General features: G+C 35.1%; 1 protein-coding gene across 3 annotated transcripts in view; it reads left to right on the top strand.

Annotated features, from left to right (window-relative positions):
- The window catches only part of LOC150096907 (kelch domain-containing protein 4), a 106,233-nt gene that overhangs the window by 86,484 nt on the left and 7,614 nt on the right, over window positions 1-12,135 (top strand). For all 3 annotated transcript variants that reach the window (XM_090408275.1, XM_090408277.1, XM_090408274.1), the window contains exon 8: window positions 1,935-2,313. In XM_090408275.1, coding sequence (XP_090264401.1) covers window positions 1,935-2,313 — 379 coding nt within the window. The remainder of the gene's footprint in view (window positions 1-1,934; window positions 2,314-12,135) is intronic.

The raw sequence follows: 12,135 nt of genomic DNA, 5'->3' as shown, positions 1-12,135 counted from the left end.
TCCAGCTGCCTCTCCACATTTAGGTTTGTGATAGCTTTTTCTGCTTCAAGTACCGATGGCATTCCTTTTGGGTATTTTCTGCCATTATGATGTCACTGCTTGTTGCATTTAGCACTCTTTCAAAGTAATTACTCCACACATCAAGAATACCTTTAGCTTCAGTTTTCAAGCCCCCTTTATCATCTCTAATTCCTTTAATAGCAGGGTTTTTTCTCCCGGAAGCTTGGGTTTTTCATCCCGCATACATACAAATCGGCCCTTCAGAACACATGCAATTTACAGACAAAAATTACTAGTTGTGTGGTGTTGGAGGTGGGCGGTGGATGGTGTTGATTCGTAGTAGAGGTAAGGCGTAGAGACAGTTGAAGATGTCCTCCCGCGATGAGTCTTCGGACTCCTTGGAGGTATCAGGAATGATAATAATAATATTACTCTTTCTTCTATTTCTGAACTTTTTCAATAGCCTCCAGAATATTTTACCAAATTCCTGATATTTATTTTCTGTGTTCTCACCAAAGTCTCCCCATTACTCTTGTTTAACTAATTATGTACAATGCTTTTCTTTTTTACATTTTTCTCTGTAATCCCTAGGAGCACAAGCTGACTTACTTGCCAGGAACTTTTGATATGCTTTCTTCTTTTCCTTGACTGCCTCTTTAACTATCTGAGTCCACAATGTCATTGTGATTTTTCTATCCTAGCAGATTACCTCATTATATGCCTCTCTGGCTGAATCAGTCAAAGTTTGCTTTATGATTTGTCACTGTATCTCCTAGGTTTGGTTCTTGTTTTCAAAGTCTTTCAGTTTTCTTGAATAATGTTTGTGTATTTTAGCCTACAGTTGACATCTGATAGCTGTTCGACTTTGATTTATTCCAAAACTTTCTTACACACCCTTCTTTTCAGTATAAAGTTCAATTTATTATACTCAACATTAAATGGTGATTACTTTCTATTTCAAATCCTCCATATACTCTTGTGTCATGAACCAGTATAAAAACATCACTTTCGACAATAACATAGTCAATGAGGCTTCTGTGGGACTATAAGCACAAATAAATCTCATTGTCCAGTTCCCCATTTTTGGTATTAGCCCACATCACTCTATTTGATATTGCATGCCATTCAAGACTATCCTCATATTTAGTGTTGAATATTATAGCTACTCTTTCATTTCCCTGATTGTTATTGCCTAAATGTAACATTTTGTATTTGTTGCTCAGAAAGATCCCACCTGTTTTTGTCTTATTTGTTTTGGTAACACTTATTATGTTGATCTGGTACTTATCCAATTCTTCTGCTAGTTCCATTTCTTTTCCCTTTATGTTTCTTATGTTGATGGTACCAGTATTCATCTCTGCTAATGTTGGTTGGGGTTTGTTCCAGTAGCTGACTTTTTGCTGTGCACCCTGGTTCCCCTAATGAAAGCAACGGTGGCTTTGTTTAACTGGGTGATGTCCCAGCTGGCATGAAATTAACTCATGTTGTGCTATCATTTTGAGTTATGGTTTAAGCCAATAAGAATGCAATTTGGTTGGCTAAATCCTAAATCACCAGCCCATCCTAATTCATTCAGTATCCAGACAGATACGCTATTGGATACACCATGAGAAGGTGAGGATTGGACATCAGTTCAGAAACCCTGGTTGATTCTCTGCATTCCTGAAAAGGCTATGTGGAAGTCTCCTCCCAGTTATTCAGCCTGGACCCTTAAGCACCTTTACCATTGATGACATTCCTCATTATGAGAAAGAAAGTTTTTAGGAGTGTATGAGATAGATACAAAGAGTTAATTCTCTGTGTCCTGTATGATCCTTCATTAATCTAACCTTATATATATATATATATATATATATATATATATATATATATATATATATATATATATATTAGAAGAATATCTGAATAATACCACATTATTTCTTTTTCTTTAGGAAACTGCTCATACAAGTGAAGATGGAATCTTTACAGTCACAATTGGGACTCAGTCATCTGACAAAGAGATAACAACACAAGTTGATGGAATGGCATGTTCAGTGCTTGTAAAGGAACCCTTTGTACCTCATCCTCGTATGAATGCAGCAATGATAATGAAGCATGGTATCTTATACCTTTATGGAGGAATTTTTGAAGACGGAGACAAACAGTTTACACTTTCTGACTTTTATTCACTAGATGTACATAAATTAGACGAGTGGCAGACAATTATACCAATGGATGTAAAATTGCAGGAATGGTTGGAATCAGATGATTCTGATGAAGAAGAGGAAAAGGATGATGCTGAGAAAGAAGAAGAAAGTTCAGAGGATTCAGGTATTATTTGTATTTCATTTTAAATAAAATATAAACTCACAGATAATCTTTACCTTTCTTCAATGCATATAACTGGTAAGATGTGAGATACTCAATTGCTTTATTTCATAGCCAAGTATTTGCTGTAGTTAAAACAAACACCGAAACACATAGACATGAGATCTAATAACACTTTATTAAATCAAATATTTAGATTTAAATATAACATCATTATTAGTGTTCAACACAGTAGAATAGCAAGAAGCCAGAAGCTTATAATACAGTACAATAAATGCAAACCATTAAAAAACAAAAGAAAAAGAAAACTACTGCTCACAACTAATAAGGATAAGACTCCCCCAAATTTTAGATAAAGAAAGACAGATATTATGGTTTAAGTTTGGACGAGCACTCTTTCTCTTTGAACAAATACTCAATTTAAAATGGCAACAATGTAGTAGTCTCTTTCTTTTAAGGTTACACGGTGATCAGCATTCATATTTACGAATTTAGGGACACCAAACACATGTGTTGAAATGATTATTTTACTTATTATTAATAAAATAACACTTGACATTTCAATCCCTGTATTGAGGTCATCATCAGAAAGATACATGTGTATAGGAAACCAAGGTACATGCTCTTGAACTCTATAAAGGTAAATTAAATCTATGCTGTTAATTAATCTTTTTCTTAACCCCTACCTCTAGTGATAAAAAAAAATAAAATAAAATAAAAATATAAAAATAAAATAAATAAACAACTACAATAAACTCTGCTAAAGTCCTCCTGTACTAAGATTCTTCTGGACTTGTACAGTTCAAGTTGCTATTGAATGATGGATGGGGGGGGGGGGGACCCTTCATCAAGTCTTCTTGTATTTTTCTTTGGCTTGTTCTGGCTGCTATAAAGGTTGCAAATGTATCCTCCACATTCTTGGAATGATTTTGTATCCCAAATTCGTACACATGAATGTAATAGTCTTATCTTAGACTAGAAGATTTTGCAGTCAGTGTGAACTCCGTGCTGTACTAGGCTGACTGCTCAGGTGTTTTATGGATAATATAAGATTGATGTTCTTATAGTCTTTTCTCAGTGGAACATCCAGTTTATCCAAAGAGAATGGTGTAACTTGTCTACTTTCTTAAGCAATGATGCAACAAGCTCTATCTTGAAGTTTCTCATGTACTGCTCAAGGCTAAACTTCTAACTTTTTTCCAACAAAGTTTAAAGCCTTGAGATGCAACAGCCAAGATGTGTATTTCTGGCAGTAATGCTTGCCAGGTATGTCACGGCCCCATTTGTGGAAATAGGCAATACCGTGGGAAGATGAGGATGATGTGATATGAGAGGCTATATATTGCATATCAACATCCCTTTAATAGCTCAAAGCGTGTTTTGCTGTCTCAGAGTGCCGTTAAACTCTCATTTTTTTTTAGATGCTTAATTCACCTTCAAGCTGCCCTTCCTAGATGAGTTTGGCTACCCATCACTTAGCTTCAAATAATCTCCTGCTACACACACATACACACCTTTTTCATTAGAGGAACTTCCTGGATCTTTGAGGTGCAAGAGTAAGTTTGCCAGTCTTGGAAAGAGAGAGAGAGAGATCGAGATATGGTGGAAGTTGAAAAGTAAATTTAAAAATAAAAATTATTTACTCGCCAACATATTTCCTCTCAGTGATACTAAGACTTTAAATTTGTAATTGCCCTTTACTGTTCAACTAGTTGTTTAATACATGCTGCTGTTTAACCACTGGACTGGACTTGACGTGTATGTACAGTTGACCCTTGAACATCACGGGTTAAGGGCACACCCCTCCCCCACGCATTGTTCAAAAATCCACATGTAACTTTTGACTCCCCAAAAACTTAATTACTAATAACCTACTGTTGACCAGAAGCCTTACCGATTAACACATATTTTGTATAAGTTGATTAACACATATTTTGTATGACATGTATGTATTATATACTATATTCAGTAAGCTAAGGAAGTGAAAATATATTTACAGTACTGTATTTATTGATACCATAAGTTTACGTCGTCTGTTAACAAGATGAATCGTGTGTCTGTCAGTACTTACATCAATATTGTCTTAATAGATACAAAACACTGTAGATGTGATATGTATTACTAATACTAGACATTAAAAATAAAATGATAATGTGAAGAAGAAATTCATATTTATTTACAGGTATAATGATTCATGCAATGAAGAAGCAGCAATATGATTGCTTTATGGTAGCCTAGCTTATACACTAATGAATCATTATAAAATTTTAATTTTATGCAGTTGTGATTTAATGCTGCATTACATTTCTCTCGACTGCAAATTGCCGTGTGTGGTCCATAATGGCCATGTATGTTATATGTGCATAAGTTTTAATAAATTTTAACCTTTTATGATAGATTTGTATACATATACTTTATGGTGGTAAAATAATGCTAAAATAGACTAGTGTCTACATATATTTTATGCATTCATGACATGCCTAACTTTTTCTTAATTTTTTTTTCAACATTTCTAGTCTATGAGATTTGTCTGCGAATTTTTTTAAATTGTCACAAATCTTCAAAAAAATTTTCCAATATATTTATTTAAAAAAAAAAAAAAAAAAAAAAAAAACTGTGTTTAAGTGGAACCGCGCAGTTCAAACATGCATTCTTCAAGGGTCAACTGTATATCCATAATTACATGGATACGAGTGTCCATTGTAGTCAGTATGACCTTTGGATATTATAGAAATAACATGGATACAAAGTACATATTTTTTTAATATGTTTTATCCACGTGAAGGTTGGGATGTTTATCTTTTGTTTTCAAATGTTGTACTTGATATGAAATTATATTCTTTATCTTTATGTTTATTCTTTATTCTATAGAATATTTTAAATATTCTATAGAATTCTAAAGAATATATTCTACATTCTTTATGTTTTAATCCTTTATCCAAGCAGAAGTCATATATTAATATTTATGGCTATTTTGTCTATTTTCTTAAGGAGTATTTATTCATATTTATTTACCCTTGTATTACATCATTGGCTTTTTACTCCAACTGACTTAAACATTAACGATATTTTAAAAACATAAACTAAAAGAAAAACATGGAAGGAATAATTTTTTGACATACCTTTGTAGAATCCTTGAGATTATCTTTTTATGGACCAGCATCAGAGATATTACCTTGATGGACCTGTGTTTCACTCAGGATTTCTCCATGCGTGCAGGTCACAAAGATGCCTCCAACGATCTCGATCTTGAGCCTCTCTCTTCCATGTTATACCCATATATTTCACTAGTGGATCTTCCCATCTTGTAGGTGGTCTTCCTGCGTTTGTCTATATTCTTGGTTGCCAGTTGAGTATTCTATATGTCCATCTGTTATCCCTGAGTCTGGCTATATGACCTGCCCATCTCATCTTGCTTTCATATACTGTAGTTACCACATCTTTTATGCCTGATCTCTTTCTTAGTTCCATGTTTCTAACATGTTCCATTTGGCTGATGTAAATTCAAATCCTGTGTTCTATTGCACACTGAGTTATTCTGAGAGTTTCTTCTTCTTTTCTTGTTGTGTTCCATGTTTCTGATCCATATGTGAGTGATGGAAGTATGTCACTATTAAATAGTTTTGCCTTTGCAGAGTGTCAAGATTTAGATCAGTAAGTGTTTGTTTTAGTCTGTTGAATGATAGCCATGCAGCTTTCTTTCTTTTTGCTAGTTCTTCATATAAATCATTAATCATTATTCATTTTTATTGTTTGTCCTAAGTAATTGTAGGAGTCAACTTGTTCTATGGAGATGTTATCAATACATGGGTGACTGTCACTTGTGTGGATGTTTTTGATCCATTTTGTTTTTTCTTTTTTTTCTTACTGCTGTTTGTGTATATTTTTTCACCCATTTCTTCTAGGTCTTTTGGGTTGTGGGATATCAGTACTAGATCATTGGCAAACATAAGGATTTGTAGTTTTTCACATCTATGCTTATTCCTCCGTTTAGGTCTATTTTTTTTCAGAATGTATTCTAAAGTACCGGTAAATAGATTTGGGGAGATCACATCCCCTTGACAGACCCCTCTCTTTATATCTAAATTTATAGGTTGATCAAATAGGATTATTTGTGTGGTCTGATTTTTGTTAATTTCTTTTATCATGTGGATGTAAGTAGAATTCACATTTATTTCCAGTGAGGCACTGACTGCAATGTGTTCTATGGTATCAAATGCTTTTTTAAAATCAATAAAGAGGGAGTCGATATTCTCTGCATTTTTCTGTTAGTTGTGAAATGACCTGGATATGACCTATTGTGGAGAAGCCTCTTCTGAATCCTGCCTGCTCTCTACTGGAGTTGTCTTCAAGAGTGTTTTGGATTCGAGGGAGTAGACAGATTGGACGATAGTTTTTTATGTCTTCCTTGTTCCCTTTTTTGAATAGAAGTGTGGTTTTTGTTTCCATTCTTCTGGAATCTTTCTTTTTTTGAAGTACCACATGAATCTGGCAGCCAACGCTTTGAAAATAATTGGTCCACCTTGTTGGATTTCTTCAGCCTTAACATGATCAAGTCCTGAGGCTTTACCTTTACTCATTTTCTTAAGGGCATGTTATATTTCTTCTGGAAGTACATCTGGTATCTTGGTTTTGGAATGATAGGTTCTGAAACTTGGCACTTAGTTGTATAGAGATCATTATAAAAATTCTGCACAATTTCTTCTATCCTTTTTCTATTAGTATGTTTTTCTCCTTGATCTTTTAAAGCGGATGGAATTGACTGTTTAAAATTGAAGTCGTTCTGTATTTTTTTCAGGCTGGTTTTTGCCTGCACTGCTTCTCTTAGTTTTTGTATCCTGAAAGCTTTGTAGTCTCCTGAATTCTTTTCCTTAGTAACTTACAGATAATTTTGTATTCTAGAAAGTTTTCTTCAGATTTCTTCAGTTGTTTTCTCTTTTTCAGTAATTCTATAGTTTGAGGTGAGAGTCGTTCTCTTTTCTTTTGTTTCACAGGTATTTCTGATTTTTTTTTTTTGCACTCATTGAATTTATTAATAAAGTCAATATAGTCATCATTTATGTAACAGTTCTTAATAGTCCATTCAGTCTCTTCTATGTACTTCCTGAACTTGCAGTAGTCTATTTGTTTGGGTTGTCTTTTGTGGTTTGATGTTGCCCTGATATATTGTTCTTTTTTGTGGTCTACTCTTATAATGACTCTGAGGAGTCTAGGGTCAGAATCTATGTTGAAGTATGTTTCGCCTGTTGTACCAACATTTTGTACCAGTCTTTTACAGTCTGTTAAAATGTAGTCAATTTCATTTTTTGTGTCTCCATTCAGTGATTGCAAAGTCCATCTTCTTCCTGGGCGTTTGTTGAAAAAGTGTTCATGATAAAGAGTTGTTCAGCTGCAGCAAATTCAGCTAATCTCTCTCTCCTCTTCTATTTCTTTCTCCCAGGCCTGTTTTCATCTGCGAGATTCTTAGCACCCCTGGCCTCACTCGGTGCCTTACCGCCACCGTAGAAAGGTGAGTGTGGGCCACACAGGACTCAGGGCCATTTCTATTGTTGTAATGGCATCTTTGCTGTGGTCGCATATACACTTCTCCTGACCAGGGCATCAGAGATATATTGATAAAAATTACATAACTTAAGAACTTCAGAATGAACTGGATGATGGACTATAACTCTTTAGGACTGTCATTTAAATACATTAGGGCTTTTTTTTTCCCCAAAATATAAGAGGCAAGGGAGAGGGGGGGAAATATATAGGAACTAAAAAGGCAGAAATTAAGCCAAAAACTATATATATATAGTAATTTCATAATGGTTTTGTATCAAGGATGAACTACAAAATTTTTTTTAGAAAAAGGAGAAAGATAAATTATAATAAATAAAGATTAAAAGTGGGAATCTTTATCTAGAGGATATTAATAGAGGACAATTTATCTTTCTCTTTTTTCTAAAAAATTTTTTGTAGTTCATCCTTGATAAAAACTAGTATGAAATTACTATGTAGTTTTCGGCTTTTAATTTGCATATCTTCAATTTCTACATTTTTAGTTCCCATATATTTTTCTGCTTATCCCTTCTTTTTTGAAAAAACATTTATCCAAATGCCAGCTCTAAAGGGTTATAATCCATAATACAGTTCATTCTAAAGGTCTAAAGTTCAGTTATATAATTTTTATCAATATATTTCTGATGCTGCTCCATAAAAAGATAATCTCAAGGTTTCTACAAAGGTATGTCAAAAAATAGGTGGCACTGTGATGTGTGGCTGGTGGTCGAGTTAGCTGTATAAAGTTGTTTACGCGTTTTAGTGAAATATTTTTGTTGAGGAGTATTTCTTTTAAAATTATGATGTTTAGGTTGAGCACATTGCATATAGGTTTGTGTAAATTGTCTATTGGTTTTTAGTGAGTATCCTTTATGAAACTGTAGTGATAGAGAATGTGCGAGTAACTAAGCCTAATTTGAGTAGAAGCTTATTATAGTACTTTGTTGTATGCAACTGCTTAAGAATTTCTGTCACTAGTACTATGCTGCTCAATTTAGTTAAGGAATCCTAATATAAGAGGAGGGTTAGCGAGGGGCCAATCACCCCTCCTGTAAAAACCCTATTGGTTACGAAACAAGCACCACAGAAGCCTCGGAATTCGAACGCCTTTGCGACTATGATTATTAATCGTTTTGGGACCCTGGAATATACGTAGTTTGGTGAAAGAAGGAGCTCTTTTTAATGTGACGAATGTCTTAAGACAGTATAAATTTGGGCTTTGTGCTGTACAAGAAGCACGTTGGCCAGGACAAGGCTCGACCCACAATCAGGGGTACACGCTATACTATAGTGGTGACGACAGAGGACGAAGAGTCCTCGGAACCACGTTTTTAGTTAGTGATAACTTTTTGTGTAATGTTTTAAATTTTGAACTTGCGAACAATCGGCTGTGTACTATTAGAGTTCAGGGACATTTTCAAAATGTGTCTATTGTGAACTGTTATGCGCCTACTGAAGAGAGCTCGGAGGAAGCTAAAGATTGTTTCTATGAAGTGCTTGAGCGTACTTGTAATAATCTACCGTCCTATGACGTCAAGCTAGTGGTGGGAGATTTCAACACGAAGCTGGGAGGAGAGCGTGTGTGGCACCCTTTTGTGGGTAGTGAGAGCCTACATGAGGAGTGCAATGATAACGGGATCTGACTTGCGAGTTTTGCCGCCGCTACGGGATGCTTTGTAAAGAGCACTATGTTTGCACATAAAGACGTCCACAAACAGACCTGGAGATCGCCGGATAGTAGAACAGCTAACCAAATAGACCATGTACTAGTGTATCGACGTCACCACAGCTCCATCTCGGATGTGAGAAGTTTCAGAGGAGCAGATGGAGATAGTGACCACTATCTGGTAGCCTAATTTCAGGCATAGAATTGCAGTTCAGAAGCCCGCGTGTCCTACCATACGATCGGCATGGGACCTGGACAAGTTGAAAACAGCGGAAGGCAAGCGGGCTTTCCAATTAGAGTTGCAGAATCGTTTTGGAGAGTTACAGGAGGAAGAGGATGATCCGGATGTATTAATATATTTCTATATTTCGGCAACGTCACACATGAGACTTCCTCAAATTTGGGAAACCTACATCAGAAGACCTTCAGCCCAATCGCCCAAGAATACCAACATTGCCCGCTAGAGGGCACCATCAGGACTTTAGGAGAAATAATAGCTTCATACTTCTTGCTCATTTATTGTTTTGCTGTGCCTGCGTGCACGTATCTTGTACCTAAGTTCTTGATAATGGCAGCGTGACGTTGCCGAAATATAGAAATATATTAAAATTTATTTTAATGTATATCCTAGTACGTTGTAATTTCCTGAAATAATATAGTGAAAATGCACACCCAACATCTAAGCCTTTCCACGAGAATCTGAAATCACTAGGTTAACACGCTCATTGCCAATCACGCGATATCACGTGATTCGAGTTCTCACCAAACGGCCAATGATGCGTTATCATGTGGACGTCGCTATCAAGTAAAAAAAATTTGGCCACCACACGAAATTCCAATTTTCGACTTGGCAATGAATGTGTTAAAGCACATTATTAGACAGATGACGAGGGAATTATAGAAGGTCAGGAAGTGTTTAGAGCAGGGATGCACAAACTTGTTAAGGCCAAGGGCCGCATAGTTCCACTGTTACTTATGGGAGGGTCGCCAAAAAAAAATTGAAATTTATCTACCATATATTGTTTATTTTATTTATACCTATCATAATTGCTACAAAAAAGGTAATAAAAAGTAAGTGAATCTAATTTGATGCGTGACATTGCATTGATTTGACAATTGTTTTGATATTTGGTTCGAGTTTTCTAGTAGCCAACTGCAAAATTGATTCTAAATTTTCATCAGTCAAGCGGTTCCTATTTTTCAATTTGTTAATATTCGTGACTGAAAAAGTTTGTTCACAAATATATGTTGAGCCAAAGAGGCTTGCACATTTTAATGCATTATCTAGCAACCATTTATAATTGTTTTTATCGACACAATGATAGAAGTTTAATAAATTGCCTTCGTTAAATTTATTTCGCAGGCTCTCATCATTTTGAATGTCGATGAGTTCAAGTTGTGCTGATTCGGGTTCATTTTTGGGTAAAATGGCAAGAGGATTGCTAAATAAATCTAGCAACGGTTTCACTTTTTTAAAATCAGAAAACCGATACTTTCAGGCGCAAACTTTGTTTGCTTACACTTGGATAAAGGATTAAACTAATTTTATTATTACGATCCTTGAAGGCTGATAATCTTTTCAACATACACAGATTTGAAGTTGACATTGACCTTTTCAGAAACTTTCTTATAATTACGAAAATGGATGTAATTCCCTGACTTCAGTTGCATTTGAAGTAGATTTAACTTGCACTGAAAAGACAAAATGTGGCCGTAAAGTTGAGTAACCAATTGATCTTTGCCCGAAGTCGCGTATTTAACGTATTTAAATGATTAGTAATGTCAACCAGAAAGGCTAAGTCACATAACCAATCCGGATTTTTTATGTCAAGGATGTTTTTGTTTTTTTCAGTCATGAAGATTTCAATTTCATCAATTAAATTTAGGAACCACTCCAGTGTTTGTCCATGACTTAACCACCTCACTTCTGTGTAAAAAATTAGTCACCATATTCACTTTCAATGTCTTCAAGAAACTTTTTAAATTGTCAGTGATTAAGGCCACGGGATTTTATAAAATTAATCGTTGAAACCACAACTTTCATGACATGTTCAAATCCAAGTTTCTTAAGGCACAAGCTCTCCTGGTGGATTATACAGTGGAATTGTATCAACTCATTGTTGTGCTGTCCCAAATGCTGTTTCAATAATGTTACCAATCCAGAATTAGCTCCTATCATGGAAGGAGCTCCGTAGTTGTGATACCTGATAATTTTGTCAGATCTAAATCAACTTTGGAATATTGTTCCAAAAGCCCAGTGAACATATTACCTTTCGTTTGATCTGACAATGAATTCATTCCAATCAGCTCCTCACTTACCTCAAACTTTTGCATTATTCCACGTGCAAATATTAACAACTGGGCTGTGGAAGTAATGTCAGTTGATTCATCAATAGCTAATGAAAAATAGGCAAATTTCTTTGAATAAGATGTTAATTGATCTTTTACATTTTCCGACATTGCAGTAATTCTTTGCACGGTCATCCTGTTTAACTGAATTTTCTCAACATTTTTGGCTGATTCAGGACAAATTTTTTTAGCAGCTATCTCAAGGCAATCTTTAACGAAATCTCCGTCTGTAAATGGCCGGCATCTTTTTGCTATAAGGTGAGATATTT

This window comes from Typopeltis vanoorti, chromosome 18 (genome assembly GCF_054136105.1).
Source record: "Typopeltis vanoorti isolate ZY-2024b chromosome 18, IOZ_Tvanoo_1.0, whole genome shotgun sequence".
NCBI lineage: Eukaryota > Metazoa > Arthropoda > Arachnida > Uropygi > Thelyphonidae > Typopeltis > Typopeltis vanoorti.
This window is presented reverse-complemented; position numbering and strand designations above follow the sequence as displayed.